The sequence below is a fragment of the Octodon degus genome, unplaced genomic scaffold, assembly GCF_000260255.1.
Source record: "Octodon degus isolate 3935 unplaced genomic scaffold, OctDeg1.0 scaffold00017, whole genome shotgun sequence".
In the NCBI taxonomy this organism is placed as follows: Eukaryota; Metazoa; Chordata; class Mammalia; order Rodentia; family Octodontidae; genus Octodon; species Octodon degus.
The window spans coordinates 7,115,278-7,137,760 of NW_004524593.1; the positions used below are offsets into that span (position 1 = coordinate 7,115,278).

General features: G+C 37.7%; 1 protein-coding gene across 10 annotated transcripts in view; it reads right to left on the reverse strand.

Moving 5' to 3' along the window:
* Positions 1-912: 912 nt before the first annotated feature.
* The window catches only part of Rgs7 (regulator of G protein signaling 7), a 544,505-nt gene continuing 522,934 nt past the window's right edge, over positions 913-22,483 (reverse strand). For 5 of the 10 annotated variants that reach the window (XM_023710285.1, XM_023710284.1, XM_023710290.1 and 2 more), the window contains 3 exons: positions 21,711-21,800; positions 20,084-20,137; positions 19,133-19,213 (listed from right to left, as the gene is read on the reverse strand). In XM_023710285.1, the coding sequence (XP_023566053.1) occupies positions 19,139-19,213; positions 20,084-20,137; positions 21,711-21,800 (219 nt within the window). In that variant the 3' untranslated portion in view covers positions 19,133-19,138. Of the gene's footprint in view, positions 2,298-8,601; positions 8,680-19,132; positions 19,214-20,083; positions 20,138-21,710; positions 21,801-22,483 lie in introns of those variants that run through there. The other 5 variants (XM_023710286.1, XM_004626815.2, XM_004626813.3 and 2 more) reach the window with 5 other exon arrangements.

The following is a 22,483-nucleotide window of genomic DNA, read 5'->3' on the forward strand; positions in this document are numbered from 1 at the left end:
GTGCCAGCTGTTTTGAAGTATATTAACTTAATCTGCATTTAAGTATTTTTTAAAAAGCCATAAGGATATAATTAAACCTTTCTTCAACTGTTTACAGTATTTAGTTAGAACCTATATACAAATTTCTCCAATAAAGACTCTTCCATTTTTAAAGTTTTATTAGCTAGCTACTAGACTCCACTACTGATGATTCACCCATGTTGGTAAAATTTTTCAGAATTTAAATTTACCTACAATAATTAAAAGCATTAATAATTTGGTATTTTTTAATATCAATGTCTGCAATGTCTAGGTATGAACATATGTAAGGAGGTCAGGCCAACATCCTGGCTGGGTAACTTTCTGTGTGACTGATCCAGTGCTTCTGAGCATCAAGTTTCTTCCCTAGGGTCCATGGAGTAGATCTAGCTTAGCTGTGAATGCTCTGACATTCAGAACAAACATCTCCTGTGTGAGGGTGCATGTGGATTTTCACCTAACTTTTTACCAAAAATTATTGGATAAGTGAAGCATACTATGCCCTGTTCTCAGATTGCCTAGATTTGTATGCCAGTGAAATCAAAACATGCTACTCCAAATATGGCATGCTCCAACATTTTATGCTGAAAGGATTTGAGAAATGGCAGGTATTAGAGATTCTGACTTTCTCCAGATGCAGGGCTAAGATCCTTCTATACTAGTCCTAACCTGTGGCCACATGACTCTGCACTCTGTTGAATCTGGTATTAATCACTCAGGTGCAGTCATTTGGTTTAGATCCCCTTTCCTTATGAAATCTTTCACCAAGGAAAATTTCTGATAGGTAAATTATTAAGCTTTTCTTTTGTTGTTGTTTGTTTTGATGTAGTGCTAGGGATCAAACTTGGGGCTCCACATATGCAAGGCAAATACTCTGCTACTGAGCGATGTCCTGGACCTGTTCATCTGTCCTTTCTAACAGAGTTCCAGTTGTGAAACTAGGCAGGTAGAGGAAAATATATTCTTTTCTCTTATGATAACTCACTACTTGGCTATGTGGTTTCAAACAAGTTAATCAACCTTTCTCTTCTTTTTCTCAAAATTGCAGAAGTGAATGGGAGGTGAAGATAAAAATGCGAGAATTTTATGGGCACGTAAAGTCCATAATACGGCAAGAGGTGTTTAGTAAGGATTCATTAAATGCCACTAAATAACATCTTTTTCTCACAGGAAATTGTAACCACCAGAAAGCTAAGCAACATTGACCTTAAGTATTTTTTACAATTGTATTTAAAGAAAAAATCAGTTACTGAACAATGACATCACACCCACGCCTAATTCTAACAAAATATTCAGATATACATATTCATTAGAAGGCAGAAAGACCTCCCTGTAGAACCAAAAATGGGGATGGCCACATTTTTATTGTTCTTCAACAAATGGTGGAAGATCTACATGACCCCAGGTTGGCTCCCAAGTGAAACACTTTCTGTGTGCTGGTCCTGGCTGCTGTACCATCCAAGTTCCTCTTGAAACACTGACATAAATTTCAGGGTGACAGTCTACTTTGCAACTCTATGACTGTGGCCGAGTTCTCATTTTCTTCTACATTTACTGCGGAAGACAAAGTTACAAAAGCAAGGATATTCTGCATCTTTTAATGAAAGATAAAACAACAATATAAACATACACAAATTTACAGAGAGGGGATCAACTTTAATACATTTGGAGTAAAAGGTGTTTCTTATTTAAATATGGTATAAAAATAAATGCAAGAAACATTAACCGAGAATATCCAGACACAAGACAAAGACATGAGCTTGCTTTGGACTGTGAACACACCAGTGAAGTGAAACTTTCTGTGCTAATTTATTGTTTAATAAATGTGAAGCCATATGTATACATATTGATATATGCTTTTTTTCTTTTACAATTCTTCCAGTTTGTGATTGATTATCAGTGAACAGTGTGTCTAGCAGAAGCTTGAAGAGAGAGGGGAAAAAAAAGGTTTTACTTCACTTGAACTTGTTAAAAAGGAAAAGACAACAGATCCAGCTTAGTAGAAGAAAGGAAGAGGAAGAAAGCAGACAACGGGTTGAAATGGAGGCATTGAGACGGCAGAGAGTCCCTTGGAGATGGTGATGCCTTAATGTATACACAAAAAAGAACAAGTCAGGTCCTCCGTTCATGCAACATCTTGGTCTAACGTCCTCTGCTCCAGTTTACATCAAAGAGCTACAGAGCATATGCCGCGATGCCAGTCTGCTTCCATGCTGCAAGGCGATCCTTTAGTAGGACTGAACAAGGCTTGTTAACCTCTTAGATGTGAGAGTTTTCCCCTGAGAAAAAATATAAAACAAACAACAACAAAGAGAAAGTATGATCACTGCAAACTTGCTTGCTAGCACCATCTATTTCTTGCAGATGATTTTTTTGTGTAAAGATCAAAACTGAATCTCCCCTCTCTTTTTGGTAGTTTTAAGGATTGACATGCTAAGCACATACTCTATCACAGAGCTATGTCCCCAGCCCCCAAAATGGAACCCTTTAAGCACTTCATAATTACAAAGCTTATGACAAATCTTTCTCCCCCCGCCCCCCCGCTTCCCCTGACATACCAAACAGAATGACCCTCCTTCCCTCCCCCAGTCACAGCCAAACAGACTGATGGGTTCACAGCACAGATCAGCAAATCATGACACATGTCCCTAAATGCTCCTTCCAGGCTTAGCAATGAGGTAACACTAGGTTCCCAATTAGTTATAAACACGTCACAGTTAAGTCTTAATAAGGTACTCTGAAAGATAACAATGTGAATGCATTCTGTGAAATAAGTGTCTCGCTGATAAACACTAAAAAATGTAAGAGGGTATAATTTAATTGAATGTGCATTTTGAGGGTGTAATTGGTGGAAACTTGATTCTATCGCCTATGCTGTGTCATTAATGGAAGAAAGGATTCCAATTATACATCTGGAGATAAAGGTCTAATTACTCCCTGCTTCACACTGTCAATATCTCTTTTCTTTCCTATCCTTTCTTCAAGCTCAGCTGCAGAAAAATCTGATATGATTCCACATATTATGTTAATACAGAGTACATATTTTTTGATCCTGAAAATCAAGTTCTTGTGAATTACAAATACTCCAAGGAAGAAGTTTGACATTTTAAAAATCTGAATGCAGATTGTTGACTAGTTGTTTCTGTTTCATCTTTCATTTTATATGCTCTAATATAGCATAGAATTAAACTTTTTTCTTTTCAGACGCTAAAATAGTAAGGGAAAAATCAGTACTTTTTGAGAAATATAGTATTTTGGAAATAAATTATATCATGGTAATAATGGTCTTGATTTTTTCCTACTTAATGTGGCTCAGAGTTTGATGAAGGGGTTGGTCATACTGACACATAAATCATGACCCATGGCCACTGTCTTAGTCTGTTTGAGTCAATGTAACAAACATCATAAATTGAGTGACTTATAAACAATCAAACTTTACTTTTCACAGCTCTAGTGGAGGGACCCCAGGAGCAAGGTGCTTGTGCACTGGCTCCAGTGAACTGCTCTCCTGGTGCCTAAATGGTGCATTCTCATTGGGCTCTCACATGGGGAAGGGAAAACCATGGAGCATTTCCTCCCAGTTGGCACACGGATTCACAACAGCCTTCAGCAATGGGTAGTAAGGAGGCTGAAGTTTAACAAATGTATTTTTGCCAGCCTATTCTTTTGTCACTCAAGAGGAGGACTGCCACAAGACAAGCAGTGTGCTACTGAAAGACTCTGCTTGTAAACAGCATATGTATTCCTTGCAGCTGTCATTTAGCAAAGAGGCCCAAAGTGAGCTTGTTTGACGCTTTCACCGTGTGACGTCACAGTGAGAACTCACCACCTATAAACTAGGAAGCAGGTCCTCTGCAGATGCCAGATCAGGTGGCGCCATGACCTTGACCTCGCCAGTCTCAGAACTGCGAACAATAAATTCCTGTTGCGTGTAAGGTGCTCAGTCTGTGGTGTTTTTGTTACGCCATCACGAGTGCACCAAGATATCATTTCTACTTCTGTGCCTTGTTTCCTCCTCCATAAAATAAGGGGAACATTTATTTAAAAACAGCCTGAGGACTCATAAATGACTTGCAACTATTTTTAGAACATCCCATCAACTCAATTTATGTTCGCTACTACTTTATTATGGTTATCATTACTAATATTACTTATATGACCTCTGAGGACACCCAGATCACTGATTTTACTGAGAAAGGGAGAAAACTGCCAATGAACTGAAAGCTAAAGTTATACTACTTTTTCATCCCTAAACTGGGCACTATATTAATCAAATAATGTTGGGGTGATACAGCACTTCTCCACACTGGAAGAGTACACTGTTTCCTAAATATACTACCTTAGTTTCTGTGTTATCAATACAGCTGAGTACATGTATCCAAGTTTATTCTGAATAAATTATACTTACAATACGTTATATTCTGGAATAATTTATATTTAGAAAGGGTTTACTCTAATGTCATTTGTGGGAAAAAAGAAAGTACATATCAGTTAAGACAAAAGAGGGAATTCTTATGTAGTAAATATTAGAAAAAAGATACTATTATAAAAGCTTTTCTTTTAAAGTGCAAATCATTATGGTTTCAAAATTTTGGGAAAAAATGATTACATTGACATAGGAAGTCATTTGAAAGTAATTTTTTATTTGAACTATGGAATCTATAATGTCATCTTCATGAGTTTAATAACAAGAATCAGAGCTCTCATTCCACATTTTAAAAAAATATGTTACAAAAAGTGCTAGTACCGAGCGTGGCATGCACTTCATTAAAAATGGGCTGTGATACATGCGTTATTTGTCCATCGCTTGTCCCAGAAAATAATGTAGAAGCATTCTTTCACAGAAGTCCCAAGAGAATTGCAGGCCTACGGTAAGCCTTGCGGTCTGTGATAATCCAAAAATATTAAGTGAATGGCAGAAGATCTGGGTGATTGGCTCTATCTGCAAACCATATCTGGTTCACTTAACAGGAAAGGAAAGACACAGAGGCCCTAGAGTACGAAGAAACTACTGTCTACACACCAACCATTTTGAAAGCACTGAATTTAAAAGAACTGCGCCTTTCTTCCTGGGGAGTCTCTGTTGACCCAACCTTGCGTGTCAGCGTCGGCCACAGTGACCTGTAGGCACTTCTTCAGAAGGCAGAGGAAGTCTGCCCTGGCCAATCAGCTTTGCATAATTTTTCCACACTGAATAACCTGAGAAATGTTTACAACTAAGTTTTAAAAGTCCTAATTCTAGCAACAAAAAGACTGAAAAAACCCTCTCTCTTCACCAATAGCATTTTTAAACCAAATTGGTCATATGCTTCAATAATTCTGTGTGAATAATATCTGTTTTTACCACATGATACATATGTGTGAAGGATTTAAACCATTCCTGTCAGGGTCTGAAGGAAACAGATTACATAGGAAGCAGATTAAGGAAAAACAAAGACATTCTCAGGACAACCCAAAACTCAGGATGCTGTGACGTTACGCCATATCTAATGGACAATATGCTAGAAAAATAAGCTATAATCCCTTTCAGGACAAAATAAACCTGAGACTTTAAACGATACCTAAGTGAATACAGAGTATCATTCTCACCTATAATTCAGTAATCATATAAACTAAGAGTTTTCTGGAGTCCCAGGTTCATTTCACCCTCACTACACCAATTCCTTTCAATCTTAAGCACTTCATAGATATTTTGTTATGATCTGTAGGAAAGCCCCCAAAATCGAAAGCAAAACCTGTATGTTTATTTTGAGCTTTTCCAAATAAAGTACAAAATAAGTCTGGGTCTTAAAGTAGTAACAGAAAGAAGACAGGGAGCTCTGAGTCAGTAGAGAGAAACGTGCAGGCCAGGCTGCTGGTGACAGCCTGAGTCGCGCCCTGGGGCAGTTGGGATTGAAGCACTGTCCACTGTCTATCTCCGGGCATCCACGTCCACAAAGAATTAGAGAGGAACTACATTTGCTTATGTGACTGAAGCCACAGGTTTTATTACTGCCACAAAAATACACAGCACCCTGAACAGATTGAGCAGAAATAAAGAGGTGGATTCTTAGAAGTCGGCCATGAAAGACTGACAGAGGAGAACAGAGGGTTACCATGATCTTCTGGAGTTTGTTTTAAAATTTAATCCCTGAGCTCTTGCTATTCTCCTATAATTTCTACTTGTTTCTGTCCTATCCATACCTCCAGTCTCTCCCACATGCTGCCTAGGAGTTGCTGCTGACTCCTAAGCGTGTGCTCTAAGGCCTCCTGGGCCACAGAGGCCAGGGTGCACGACTGGGAATAAGAAAGCGTACATCTTGCTCCTGCCTTGCCTCTACTCTAGGTGACCCAGCTGTCTGGTCAGATGCTCAGCCTCACAGCCACAGAATCACGGAGGCACTGGCACGCTGCTGGGCCAGAGACAGGAGACACTCTCTAAAGGGCTGAAGAGAGAAGGCACTCTGTTCTTTCACTCTCATTAAAAATGCTGTGTTTCACTTATAAATGCCCAAGTCTTTGCCGAGAATCCAGAGCCATGCAACTTTTGCTTCTCTGGCTTTCCAAGCTGCAGCTATCCCCGTGTTCTTCGGTTGGGCTGCTGCCTTCACGCAAGCCCCTCCCTGTGTACACGCCAGTTCGGATCCTGCACTTGCACCATGTGCTTCTTACCCAGGGCCCTCTGGAGCCTCTCCTTGTCCTCTCAGGGCTGCCGGTCCCTTCTCTGGATGCTTCTTGCCCATGAGTGTGCACTAGAGCCTCCAGATGATGTCTTGTATAATTCTGTCAGCTGCCTGGCTTGGGGAAGCACCTGATGGCTATTACACAGCGTTGATATCATAGATGTCACCAAGGAAGTACCTAATTGTTTGTATGAGCTGAGTTTCTTGGTTGGAAATTTTATCCTGAGAATAAATTTGTAGAAACCAGGGCAATATGATTTCAGTACTGTGGACTAAGTTACTTTTAACTTAGAGGAGAAGAGGCTCAGTGGAGTGAGGGACCAGAGTCAGGGACACTGATCATGGCCACGTCCTAACCAAGTGACTAACCGAAGCTGAGTCCTTCAACTTGGAAACCAGTAAGAAGGCATTGAGGCTGGCTATAGGTTTGGAAGGTTGTTCCATGGCTTAAGTGAAACCAGTTCTTCAAGATAAACTTACAGTGAGTTTACTGAAACACAACAAAATTGTGGAGAGTACGTATGTTCTTCGAACAGTGAAGATGAGCTCAAATTTTTGAGATTTAAGAAACAAAGCAAAAAAAAAAAAAAAAAAAAAAAGAACTCCATAAAACTGGCTATACTTGTTTTTCAATCTGGTATTTAAATCAGACAGTGAAATAAACCTTCTAGTATTAAGTACTAAAACAAGATAGTTTATGAATATGTATACATTGATATACTGACTGCTAGCTTCTCTGTGGGCTGAGAAAAAAACAAGTAAAGCAAATACTTTCATTTCTTAGTTCAAAATATTTTCTCATAAAAGTAGTATGCATTCATTAAAGAAAATTTGAAAAGAAGTATTACTTGAATTATAATTATTTACATAATAATGTGCATCTACTTTTAAATATGAAAAATGAATGTTTTTTAAGTTTTCGTTCTAATCAAAATGAGTTTATACTGCAAATAATATTATGGCTTATTATGATTTATTTCTAGATGAAATCATTATATTTTAATCAGTTACTTATACATATTCCTTCTAAGATAATACTGTCATTCTAACTCAAGGAATTCAATAGATGAGGAAATCTAGAGATATATAGCTAAGACTTAGAAGAAAATATTATAAAATAGATAAAAAATATCAGAATATACTGCACCAAACAGGGAAAAAGTCTGATTGTAAAGTGTTATTTTTACTTCTATGCACATATAAACATACATACACAGAACGTGTGTATATATATTTATATTTATACACACAAACACATATGTAAAATGTATTGGTCAAATGAGTCAATGTAGGTGATATCAGAAAAAGATGAAGGCCACTGCTCTAAAATCCAATTTTTAATATTTGCATAGCATTCTATCAGTGGAAATGCCTCGATACACTGCAGAATCTATGACTGCATGTTCAAGTGTGTTCTATATTTGCAATGAAGACAGAATGATGTGATGAATGTTTTTATACCTGTGGGAACATCTGGGTTTTCTTAGTGTTAATTAAATAGAATTTGTGTTATTTATTTAGTGAGGGATTTTTGAGGCATTTGGCACATTCTGTCAAATTAATTCTATTCTAGAAAAGTGACAGCAATTTTATATACTACTAGGAACAGTGTATGGAATTCCTTATTTTCTTATCCCTTCTGTAATGCTAGATATTATTTTTTAAAAACGAACTTTTTGGAGGAACACATTGTATTGCTTTCTTACTTTCACTTAGCTATTAATAACAACAGCTTTTTTGTTTTCTTATATATTAATAGGCTATTTACATTTTTTGTTTAAATTGCCTAAATCTTTTGCTAAGTTTTCAGTGCCATGTTGTTCTTCTGAGTATTTATTTGTGAAGTACTTCTTGTATAAAGTGTATTATATATTTATCTGTCATGGACATGCGCATTTACAGTTTTTAAAAAGGGTTTTACCAGCTTTGAGGACAGGAGCTTGCTTTAAACAAAGGCTCTTGGGCTAAGTAAGGCATGCAGCAGTCTTTCATGGGATCTCTGTGGATGAGACAGAGAGAGATGCAGTTTGTAACTAAGTCACCAGCTGTCTTCAAGGCACACTAATTATCAGCACAGGAATCCTCCCTGTTCTTACGTCATCTGAATTCATAATGTAAATGATTAAACTAATAGAATTCTGATAAAATGCATGCATGATGCGAATCTGATTATCTGTATTAAAAGCCGGGGCAGCAGAGATATTGCAAATGTTTAAGCCAAGCTAAAAAGATAAGCTGTGAGATACAACTGTATGATAAAATTTAGTGGAAAAGAAGGGCAAAAAAATATCAAATTTATACTAAGAGCCACACAAAACAAATACAGTAAACATAAAACCTACAAATAAAAAACAACAACAAAAGAACAAGACTAGAAAAATGTAATCACAGTGCATGAGAAGAAAATTCAATGCTTTAAAAAATATGTTAAGCCCCACAGTTGCACATGGAAGCCAGGGTGAGGAAGCCAGTGCAGTTTTCGGGCCAGATTGTAGAAGTTGCAGGACGCAAGGTCAGGGAAGTGATACTCCTGCTCCAGGGAGCTGGGACCCAGCTCAAGCAGTCTGTGCACTTATGACAACTACTGAAGAACTAATTTCAGAGGTGGCAGCAAAGATGGTGAAGGAGCAGGAAAGTCTCAACTAAGAAAACATTGAAAGCTCATTTTTTGAACAAAAACTCACTCAAATTTAATCTGATAGTAATTTTAAGCTACTTAAAAAGTCTTTGTAAGTGTTTAGCTTAGTTTTCATACAAATATCTTTTTCTTTTATACTCAAATTTCAACAACTTATATGTATACTTCAATAAATTATATAAATGCATAAATTTGATTACAAATAGCAAAGGGGACAAATACAACTGATTAAATGCCACATGACTCAACTGAAAGTTGCATAACTGTGGGGACACAAGAGCATGGTTCAGCTGTGATATGGGATTTGTCCTTGACCCTAGTGGCAGAGAGGCAGGAACATTGGTTCTTCTAGGGAAGAGGTTTTCAAAATATGGTGTTGAAATCAGCTCTATCAGCATCACAGAATTTAAAATGAAATTTTTAGACCCCACCAGAAAATAAACTTAATTAGGCTTTCTGGTAGGCAAGGTCCAGCAATCTCTGAAGAAATCTTCCATGGGCAGCTGATGTACCAACGATAACAAGTGCTGATGTTTGGTATAGAGCCGTCAGGTGAGAAGACTTCGGGCTAGGTCATGGTGATTACACTGTATTGTTCCTGAAATGATTGTGACCATTGTGGGGAGGAGAACGATCTAATTCACTTTAATTGGACACAGCCTGAGTTTCCTAAGTTCTTGGTGATTTTGAGGTATGTGCAGTTGAAACATTTAGAAAAATAGTGTGCTAGGGATGTTAAGGGAGACAAAAGAAAATGTGTGTATGCGTTGACGTAAATCACACCTTCATGTAATTATTAATACATTAGTTAATATATATGAATTTCACATGGCTCCAGGAAGCAGAACTAGGATGAAAACCTGAAAGTTATAGAAAAATAGACAATTCTGAAATTAGGGGAAGAATTGCTTAAAAACGGAATAGATCGCCTCTGCTATCTTAGTGTACTGAATCTCGAGAAGTCAGAGGGTACTGCATCTTTAGAAGTGAGGAGCTAGAAAATGCTGGCTAATCATCCGAGCTTGAATCTACAGAAAAGGCCCATGCAATACTAGAGGTGGGGCCAGAAAAACACAAGTCTCTTAAGCTCCTTTTACATTCTAAGACTCCAAAAATTACATCCTTCTCAACATCTGAAAGTACCCTGAAGATTAAACTTTAAAATTAATTTAAAATTTTAAAATTAGAAAAGAGAAAGACTATGTAATCTTTTCTTTCTGGTATTAGCATATGCTTCTGCTAGATACAGTACTATGTATATTTCAACTGAACACTCTTATTAATAGGTGACTGCTAGTCCCCTTTTATAGTAATGTGTCATTTTAAAAAGCTGTGATGGAATAGTGAAAAGAAAAAGATCCTTAGTGAGAAAATGAAGTTTGTATGACTTGCAGAAGTGAAAAAAAAAAAAAAAAAAAAAAAAAGAAAAAGAAAAAGTTTTGTTTTTTTCTCCAGAAATAATACAGCAGTGTAGATTGTACTTCACAGGTTGAGTTAATGCTACTGCTTGTTCTGTGTTGATCTAAATCACAGATATAATTAACGCCTTTAGGATTGTTCAATGGTTGCTCCTAGTACTTGCCTGGCCACTGGAAAGCAGTGACAACAGGCATCAAAGTGTATTGCACAATGCCGAGGATGTGGACTTTGGCCTAGCTTGGGCTGGTATGTAGTCGGCCAGAGGCATATGAAGAATGCAGTATCTGTTGATATGCATACAGAACAGCCACGCTCAGAAGTGAATGCGACGCAGAGAAAGAGGGTCTTCTGTCCCGCTACCTTAAGTTGCCTATGTCAGCGTTACTGCCTGACAGCATCAGCATGGATTAGGGAACATTAAAAAAATAAGGCTTCTATAGCTTTTCCTCAATATAAGACTAGCTTTCTTTTCTGAAAATATTGTTGCGGAGAAGAATGTTGAACATAGATGATGCTACTTGTGGCTTTAGAGTAAGTAAGAAAATGTGAGAAACTGGTACGGTGGTGATGTGACACACCTGCCTACCAAGTGGCCTCACAGCCAGAAGTCTGATATGGCTCCATTACTAATGGGAATTAAACGCGGTCCATAAGAAGTCCAATGTCTCTCTAGTTAAGTTCTATAGATGTTTTCCTGGCTATATGCAACAACTTTATTACAAAGAATATGCAGATGTTTTGCTCTTAGTCCACTGATGGACTTGTTTAACCTTAGTTTCGTACACTACAGTTTAAGTCACTGAGGTAACGGAGGTTGAACTGCTATCTTTGAAGTTCTTCACCAAACACTGTAATACAAAGTATGTAGGTGCAAATAAATATTCCAATGTCTTTTTGCTTGCTGCTGTTTTGTATATTAGTATGATATTCAGATTATATTTGAATAATTCAAGTATCTTCAACAAAATCAAAGTGATAATGCAAAATAATGTGTTAACAGTTGTATAATATAACTTGTGATTTCTAAGTGAGAATTTGAGGTTTATTTTTCTGTTGTCTTCCAGTAAACTTGAATTAAAAATGTTTTATTACTATTATTGGTGCTCCAAGTATTCTTCCTTCTTTACTTCTACTTCACTATTCAAATTTTCGGTGTAATCTAATGTGCATTTCACCAGAGGAGCTGATGCACCTGCCAAGTCCTCCCCCTATCTCTAGCCACCTTCTCTTTCTTTCCACTGCCACCTACTGCAGAGCCCAAGGAAGCCCAGGTGCAAATCCAGGACATGGAGATCTTGCTTAACTTTCTGGGCAGGCAACCTTCACAGTGGTCCTCACCTAAATTTGTCCAGTCGTTGGACCCTCTTTCCGGCTTTGCTTTAGTACCTTCCCCTGCAAAATCAGTGTCCCCCAGCCTGTTAGCGAGCAGGTCTCTTGGGAAGGCCTCAAAGTTTGCTTACTCCCCCTCCTGTGTTTCCTTAAGAAAAACTGTCATGCTTCATTAAGGAAGCTGGTGGGAAGTGAGTTCTTTTCACTGGGCAGTTAGTTAGGTTTCACGAGAAGAGAGAACCAAGTCAGAGAGAACCAAGCACATGCTACAAGCCTCCCCAAATAGTAATTTTGGTTCATATCTATCCCTTTTACAAAATTTAAGATCCCTAAGAGTAGGGGTTGTGTCTTATTTTCTATATATTTTCACATACAGAACAAAGTGCCCTGGCACACAGTGGGTACTTAACAATTTTTTTAAATAAAAAATTTTAGCCCATTTAATTTATTTACTTATTTATCTGGTCCAGGGTCTCACTACATGGTTTGGGCTCATAGTGATCTAACTCAGGCCCCCCAGTGCTGGGATTACAGGTGTGCACCACTATACTCAGTTTCAGTGATCAGCACAGTGCACCTGGGGTTCTGGGGCCGGCATGACATGTGGTACTGGGGATTGAACCTGAGTCCTTGCGCTTGTCACATAGGCGGTTAGACCACTGAGATATCGCCCCAGCCTCAATAACTATTTTTTCTTAATAATTTATCGTTCTCTCGGGCTTTCACAGAGAGCAAACTGGTCAAGCAATGGCCGTGACTCATTCACATGGCTGACAGGGACAAAGGATCTACAAAGTGTGGTATAAGGTTTCAGGATAAATCCTGAGGGGACTTGACTGACCTTATCAGACACAAAAGTTACATTCCTTGTTATATAGGTCCTGCTTTATCTTGGTCTTAACCATCCAGCAGAAAGGTATAAAAATGAGGTATAAGGGGCAAAGCCATGTTGGTATGCCGGGCTGTAAAGGGCTCAGGTCAACAACTTCTGACATTGCCAGTCCTACAGATGACTCACTACTATTATGGACTACTGGACTATATTGGAATATTTGGCTCAATAACTATTTTTATTGGATGAAAGAGTCTGGTAGTATCTCCACACATGGTACTATTAGACTATAAAGCTGTCACAGGGTCTCCAGGGTTGTCTCTTGCTGAGGACTCGGCTGTTACACAAGCCTAGGGCTTCATGATGCTTAGAACAGCATTTTGAAAAATGTTCTTAACTTCTGCCTCTAGCATTTGTAACAGCAAAGGGACCATCCATGCTGGGGCCCCTCTGCTCAGAAGTCACCTCAGCATTCCTGAGGAACCCAAAGGGGTTACTGGGCACTGTATGACCAACAACTACCACACAATTCACAGCTTCTAGCTTACAGGAGAGTGGTGATTTAAGAGGTAATGATACCACCAGAAGAAAATAAAGACACACTATCCAGAGTAAATTGGGCTACATGGTCTGATACGTTTCACATCAATCAATTTACACCAAGCTTCAGGGAAACTAAAATTGTTTTCTCAGGCCAGTTATCACCACAACCAGTTGCAAAAAATAAGATGAATACCACCTCTGCCAATAGCACAATGATAAATGAGATGGGTTTCAAGCCCATAACAGAGAAGGAGAAAATAGTTCATTTTTGATCAGACTCAACTTTCTGTTTTTGCTGGTAATATCTATTGGTAGAAAAATCCACTGACAAATTCATAAATTATTCTCATTTAAGATGCTATAAGAATTTTCTAACATAGTCTGTCTATATTAATATACCCATAATTCCAAGCAACGAAATGGATAGCATGTAACTAGAAAGGAATATGCAGAAAATCTTTCTTCAGGTGAATTCACAGGGACATAGATATAAAATCTGAATTTTCTTCTGGTGGTATCATTAGTTCCCTTCTCATAGTTTTCAATCTGCTTATCTGCCATGACAATATCCATATTAAGCAGTCTACTTTGACAATGGGCATATATATATATATATATATATATATATATATTCATTAGCATGAATACAGTGTAAAATTGGCCATTCCAAATATGTTGTTTCTACTTCATTGCCACAGAAGTTGGTATAACAAGAAATGAAAGTAATGACAGGTTGTATTTTTTTGTGTATGTGATGCTAGGTATGGAACCAAGGCTTCACACAAGCTGAGCAACAGCTGACCACTGAGCTCCAGCCCCCAAACTAAATGCATGTCGATGAATGAATGATGAAGGACTCAGTGGAATGTACGAAGCAATGATGTAATTATAACATGTGCACTGAACCCTAGGCTTCAGACCATGTCCTTCACTGGTATTACTCAGGTGGAGCAAATTCAATGGCATGAATATATATGCAATATTGCTAGGGTTCCAATTGCTGAATAGAGGGGCTCACGGTTCGTAATGTTGGTGGTTGTTTTACAGGAGAGTTTACATTTAATAAAAACCAAGTTAAAAATCATTTAACCAGGGACTAGAAACAATCCCTACTGCAATTGACAGTATCATAAGAAATAAGCTAAGCTTCTCAGACATTGATTGAAAGTCTTCATAGATTGAGGGACAGTTAGCAGGAGAAGACTGTCACGAATGTCAATTACAAGTTGTTTTGGAAATTAGGAATACAAAGTCTGACCGTCACTGTACAGAGTAAGTTATTTTTCCCTCTGATATATGCTCATGTGTTAGGGGTAAAATAAAGGTAAGAGAGAAAAAATAGATAAAGGCATATCTCTTCCCTTGTAAGTTCAAATTATACCTAACCAAGTAATTCAATTTTATGAATATATTGTAAGAAGAAAATAGGTATTTAACCTAAACAGTATTCACATAATTCTTAGCAATAATAACTAAAGGACAGCTTAAGTGTCTATCAATACAGGATTATTTTGTGGATAGCTATTTAAAGGGATTTTGTGTGGTTAAAAAGTACAATCATGTCCAAGAATATGAAATTGGAAGACATTTAAATTGCATCTTAAATAAATAAAGTATGTTTCAAAAGCATAGTCAAATATACTGTTACCTTATTTTTAAAATATTTACATGTTTTGTAAAAAGTGCTAGTTGGAGCCTTGTCTAAGTAGAGAGATTAGAGATGGAGAAATTGAGGTTCAGCAGCTTAAATTATTTCTAAAAATTCACACTGCAAGGAAGTGTAAAACTTGTGCTCACTTCAGCAGCACATATACTAAAAAAAGGAAGTGTAAAACTAGATCTCGCACCTCAACGTGAGCACATCAGACTCCCAGGCCTGTGCTCATTTTATCACATTTTTCTGATATAAAATCTGCATGTGGGTCTATCAACTGGCAGCTCCATTATGAGTCTGGATAAAGGACTTAATTTGCTTTAACCAGGACTCGTAGTGATGGCATATGGTGCAGGGGTAAGAAGTCTGTCCCTGCCCCAGTGCCTGCACTTGCCTAAGCAGGCACTTAGTCCGCTGAGCTATCTTGCTGGCCCCTGCCCTTGATCTTTAATGAAATAGGGTTGGAGGTGTAGCTAAGTGGTGCTGAGTTTGCCTTACAAGTGTGAGGCCCTGGGTTCCCCTCCTAGCACTGAAAACAAAAACAAAAACCCAATAACAACAACAAAAACCAAAAACCTCTCTTGAAGTCTCCCTTGCTTCTCCTAGCATTGCACTGTAGTGTGCGGAAGATAACTAAAGACCTCAAAGCATTTTGGCTTAATAGCAGCAGAGGGGGTGCTATGACCAAGAAGGCTATATTAGACTGTATTATTACTGAATCTTTTCTTTTTTTTCCCCACCTTTTTGAGACAGGGTCTCGCTATGAAGTTCAGGCTGCCCTTGAGCTCACTTTGTAGTCCCGACTGGTCTTGAATTCACAACAATCCTGCCTCAGCCTCCTTAATGTTGAAATTACAGGTCTGCACCACCACACCAAGCTGTTACTAAATCTTCTAAAGGTTCTGCAGATAACTGTCTGTAGAAATAGGATAAAACTATTCCCTAAAAGGCTAAAATGGAGAATTCTTGGGAACTCAACAGTAACATTCTCTACTATTCATTTTTATTTTTATATCCTGAATCCAGGCTGAGTTAATTTCCTACACACAAACTAAGGAGAAGAGCTGAGTCATAGTGTCGGCTCTTGATTTCTAAATCTCAGCGGAAGCCACAGCTGATCAACTGTACAACCCATATTTCTTATCCGGCCCTGTGTAAGATCCACATAGCACGCAGATGTCGTGATGACAGCTTCACCAATGGGGAAAAGGAACTGGATTTGGTCATGGTAAGAGAGGAGCAAAACTACGGTCACAAGTAGTAAACCATATAAACTTTGTCAAATTATGAAGAAGTCGACCTAATACAGTAACATAAACAACTTAATACAAAAAAACTAATAAAGGCATGAAAAGACACAGTAATCTTTCAAGGACAGAGTTTAAGAGACTTCTTCAATGGCAAGGAAAATAAAGAAATAAAAGAATAAGTCACAGGAAATGAGATTTTCTTGAGCAAGCAGCCAGGTGAAGGCATTATATAAATGTGAATTCTTATGCCACCTGTTTTAGACATAGTGGAAAGAATGAAAATAATCTACACAGAGTAACAGATTTAAAGTAAGAAAATTTTGCTTCCAGTCCTGGCTCCACACTTAAAAACCAAATGATACTTCTGAAGTAGCCTCTGTTCATTTCCTTCATTTATTTATCTATGAAAGTGGGGTAATTCTGCCCAACTACCTCCCTTCTGGGATTGCTGCGCACATAAATAATAACAAAACAAAATCAGCAAAGAGAAATAGGGGTCTTTGGGATGCTGGAAACGTTATGCAACCTCTAGCTACTTGTCCTAGTTACATTCTGATGTGTTTATTAATTTGAGTAGCAGAAGTTCTAAAGGTGCTGGGAAAGGGGCTGGAAGGTTCTTGGCTCTGGGAGAAACAGAAACAGACGCCATGTCTACTATTCAGGATATTAAAACACGGCTTGGGAAAATGTAAATCAATTCAGTCAAATAAGCCTAAGCCAGAAACGCATGCAAACTGAAGAAGAGGGTATCATTGGGTTGCAGAATTTATCCCCTACTGGACAGAAGAACAAAAAGCAGTCAGGCTCAGCATTCTGTGGTTCAATCCCCAGGTCCTCATGCCTTACCGGACCTGCTCTTAAGGCATCCTGAGCCGGCCAAAAAATAAAAATAAAAAATAAAATTCCTTCAGCCAGAAGAACATCAAGAACCAGCAAGGTGGCTGGAGCAAAGAGAAACAAGATGGGAACAAAATAATGTTTCGACCAGTGTCATCTCCTTCAGTCTGTGATCTGGGGCAAACTTTGTTCTTCTCCTGACTTGTCAGCCATTTAACAGCAAGACAGGTAAAACAATGAGCATAATACCTACCATGTAGGGTCAGCAACTGGAATAAATTAAATTAGCTTAAATAATATCAGGCGATGGCACAGAGCCCGGAACGTGGCCAGTAGCCAGTGAAAGTGACATCTCATTTTCCCAGGTCCTTTCACAGTGTGCATACTTGTTTATTCAGATTTTTCTCATTGGGATAGAAAAATGTTTTGAATACTGCCTGTCTAATAGCCTCCCTGCATCTCCTGGGGCAGCCTAAAAATAGGACTCCATTAAAATATGTATATAAATTCCATCTTTCTCCATCATGTCTGATTATAATATACTTGCACATTCATATTTCATTGAAATGGTTCTGCTGATCTTATAAAGGTGTCCTAGAGGATTTAATATATAAATACTTAGGATGCCTGACACAGACATTGAACCTAAAAGTCTTGAAAATGTGGGAGAACACTCCAAAGAGAAAGTTGACAGGCGTTTTCTCATTTCCTTACTCCTTCAGAGTAACACCACAGAAAAATACTCAATAAAAAATGTCACTTTTTATTTTACTGAATGGAAAAGGATTAATGAATGTATTATGAAGCATGCTTGAACATTATTTCAATGTATGTGTAAAGGGGTGTGTGTGTGTGTGTGTGTGTGTGTGTGTTGCATTCTTTTTCTGCACAAACTTTAGCCTTTTATCTTCTTTTTAAGAGTTGCCTTTCTTGTTCTATTGAAATTCTGTTCATCCAGACAAATCCTATTCCTTCCGGGAATTCCCACATTACAGAGGGGCCCTTCCTCTTCACCTTAACATCAAGTAGTTGACTTTTCTCTGTACATTGTAAAAACTTTCTCTAAACCACGCCGTACCTTTTTATTCAATTTTCATACCTTCTACCTGTTTCCAAGATTTAGCAAAGTATCTGGAATGTAGTTGGTATCTGCACTAATTTTGCTTGAAAACGTGACTGATCAGACCTGGCTTCCCTTTCTTTTCCATTAATTCTCACTTCAAGTTTGCCATATGTGACAATGTGGAACTACTCTAAGAGTTGGGAAGTGGGTCAGATTTGGGTTAGTACTGGAGAAAAGATGATTCTTTTACTTGCCCATTAATCTTCTCCAGACTGTGTTACTATTTTAATTATGTCACAGAAAATTTCACGACAGTCTCAAAGACAATATGTTATAAACATTACACTAGAAAATGATTAATTTGAAATAATACTAAACAGAGCACCTACTTTTTCCAGTACAATTTTAGGGAAGGTTTCAATATTGTCTTATTTCTCCATGGTGACTTAGGAGACACATTGAAGAAAATTCTATATTAAAGGATAAAGGTTTCAGCAGACAGAGCCAAAAGTTGTGACGTTTATTGTATGACTAATTCCTAGAACCCCTTATTCTCCACCCCTTTAATTCATGCAGTCACATTGAATGTTCAAAGTATATAGTGCTGTTTGAAATACTCTGTGTACAGTTAAAATGGCAATTTAAAAGGAAAGTGGAGTAACATTCCCCACCACAGAGAACCTCGAAGGAAACAGAAAGCAAAAACCGAATCTTTCTTTACTTCAGTTTACTTATGCTTTTGCACACACAATTCCACTTAACTGGTCATCACAGCAAAAGCCACAACACACACACACATACACACAGCAGCAGCAGCAGCATGGAGCTAACCACACAACTCAATGGACAATACAGACAAACTGGAGTATAAACCAAGATTTTTCTACCTCTTTTCATAACAGGTTAGTGCTGGCCCTCAGTGTTGGTGTACAGTTTTTATGGCATGGGAAAATAGGGATGTTTCTGCCCTATAAAAATAAATGTGTTGAAGGCTTTAGTTTGTGCTTACACAATGTCAGAAAGTCCCAAAGGCACTGACACAATAACAAAAATAAATAAATAAATGAAAAAAAAATCCCACAAACAAATATATATCACCAAAACACACGGCAAGATAATAAGAAAACTCTGGTAGGAAAACTACTTGTTTCCTAGATGGCTTATACAACAGTTTTCATCACATAATTGAAAAATAAAGAGTAAAACAACATGCTAGTGTGTCTTTGGTAGGACATTTTTTTTGGTCCCCAACCGTTATTCACATAAATTCTTTGGCTTTAAAGTATTTATTAGATCATTTTCTCTCTGCAAAGGTAAAAAGCACAGAACCTTCTTTGTTCTTAAATTTTTAAGTCTAAGGAAGGGTTACGGGTAAGAGCACAGAAATGCATGCATTATCATTAAGAAATGGATACATGGAATAAAAATATAAATAATACTTATTATGCCCTTATTTAATGTATCATTTCTTTCTGATCCTTAGTCTGACACATGTTGTTGTTCATGTGTGACATTTTTACCAACTGTACAGTGGGCCGGGACAGAAAGGTTAGCAGGAAGCATGAAGTCCTGGATTTGAATAAAGGTAATATTTTGGCTTCTTTTTCTTTTTTTTTTTTTTTGCAGTGCTGGGAATTGAGCTACGGGCCTTACACACGCTAAGCAACTGCTCTAGCTCTGAGTGACATCCCTAGACCAAGGACCATGTTTGCTGTTACGTCAAAAAAAAAAAAAAAAAAAAAAAAAAAAAGCTAGGCTAACAATGGGGCTAGAATACTGAAACTGGGAAAATTTCATTCCACTCTATGATTCATAATTCCTCAAAAAATAAAACTTACCATGTTTTGTGCAATTTTCTCAAAAGATGTTCTGCGGTCCACTGAGTTTCCAGACTTATGGGTATGGGTCGGGGCAGGTGAAGGAAACAAGGGAACATTTAAAAAAAAAAAAAAAAAAAAAGGAGCAAGAAAACCAGAGCAGAGAAAGATGGAATAATGAACCAGCGTGACTGTGCCCACATTCCAAGTACAGGGTCTCGTGAAGGTAGGAGAGCTGACAAGGGCGGACTCTTGTCACGAGATTTGGACACTGTCTCCTTTGTGCTTTCATTTTTAACATCCAAAGCTCTTTTTCTGGACAAACAAAATGGTATGATCTCCAGCAAAATCAAATTAAGCAAAAACAAAGTCGACAGGGGAAGCTTCTATGCTGGCCTTGGCAAGGCCTAAATACTGGAAATCGTGTCGCATCTTTAGAATTTCCTCCGAATTTTCTTGTAGGGCTACATTTCTGTTGCTAACACCTCTAATGTGCAGCATTACTATAAATTTTTCTGACAGGTGGAAACTCCATTCAGGCTGTCCACTACTAAAGCCTTTATTTGTGGTGACTGAGCACTTGAAATAGGGCTAGAATTTTATGGATTTTTATAATTAAAAATTACATGTAAAAAGCCTCACATGGCTAGTGGCTGCTTCAGTAGATAGTAGGACCATGGAATACCTACTTCCAGCTTCAAAGGCAATGGATTAAAAAAAATCCTTATTGCCCTAAATGCATGATTTACACAAAACTATAATTTAGCCTCAGAATTTCAAGAAACTATGGATGAAGCTGGACACAGTGATGCTCGCCTACAGTCCCAGCACTGAGGAGGGTGAGGCTGGAGGATCGCCACGAGCCTGAGGTCAGCCTGAGTTACACAGAGCTTTCCAGGCCAGCCTGTATTACAGAGTGAGACCCTGCATCAAAAAAGCAATGAAACAAAACAAAACACCGTTATAGATTATTTTAACAGGAAAAGACAATGAATTATTTTGATGTCTTGGCTACATTTTTCATCTGTTAAAGTGATCACACAAAGAGATATATGGACAGTAAGACTTTAACCTTTGACTATATGAAATCTCAATTACAGTTCTCCAAAAATGTGCCTGGATACAATGCTAGGTGTATAAAATTCATCATCTGTATAGTAAGTAATTTATGATCAAAGCCAAACAAAAATATTCACATGGAAACATTACTACCTCCTGGTAGCTGTTGTTGAAAATCTGGTTCTATTTTCAGTTATGAATATACCATCCAGTTTCTAAATAAAACCTTTAAGGTTTAGACATTTTAAGGTTTTGGCATTGTTCTTTTTGTCTCAGTATTATGTCTTAATTTTTTTAAATCTAAGTATACACAAGATTAACCTGCGATATGAAAAGGACGTAATAAATTTTGTAAAGTATGAACATCTATAGAATGAAACAAAAAGCAAAAATAATATAATAAGCAGCCAACAAACAAAAACAAATGGCTTAAATGGCTTTTCTAAAATAAAATGTATGGGGAGGGTTGAGGTGTATGTTCACTTACCGTTTATTCAACATTCTGGGTCCAGCCTCAGCAATTATTCTACATAATTATAACTGAGAACTAGGTTAAGAAGAAAAAATAAAGGTCACAAAGAACCAATACCTTTTTCTTTGCCTGTAGAAGTTCCTGATAGGCACTGGATCTTATAAAACGTGGGTATGAATCACTTTTCATCAATTTGTAAATATGCTCCTAAAAAGAAATCATGGTTGAGATGCTTTGTTATTGCTTCTCAGGAAAAATAAAATACGATGAAAGAACAGATCAATAGCAACTAAAAATAACTACGCTGCCGCTGCTGCTGAAAGCATCTTATGTTCACAGGATGGTTAAATCTTCCAATTCGTTATTTCATTTATGGATCAATGTTTAAACTGGTTTGGGAGTTACTGAAGAGAAAAGCCACATCTACTCAATTGAAAAAATGGAATTTGGTTTATTGGGACATTATGAAATAGTTTTAAATCAAGTTGTTGGTTTAGGTAGAACATTGGAGATTATAAATAAATCTGCTCTTTGAAAATGACTCTCAGCCAAAATAATGGCACGAAGTGGAGCCTGCGCAATCATGCTGGATACCTGTGGCCTCCGCACTTGCTGGAAGGCCAAGACGGCCCAGACAAATCACTCTTTTAGTACAAACTACATGGAAAATTGTCATCCACATCTACCTTGGGACAGAGCTCATTCTGAAAATACATTTGTGATATTTAATTGCGAAACCTGAATTTGTATTTGTATATTTTCTTTTAAAAATTATACAATGAACTGGTCCTGGCGGTACACTACAGTAACCCCAGCACTCAAGAGGTTGAGGCAGGAGAATTGTCAGGAGTTCAAGGCCAGCCTGCACTACAGAGTGAGACCCTGGCTCA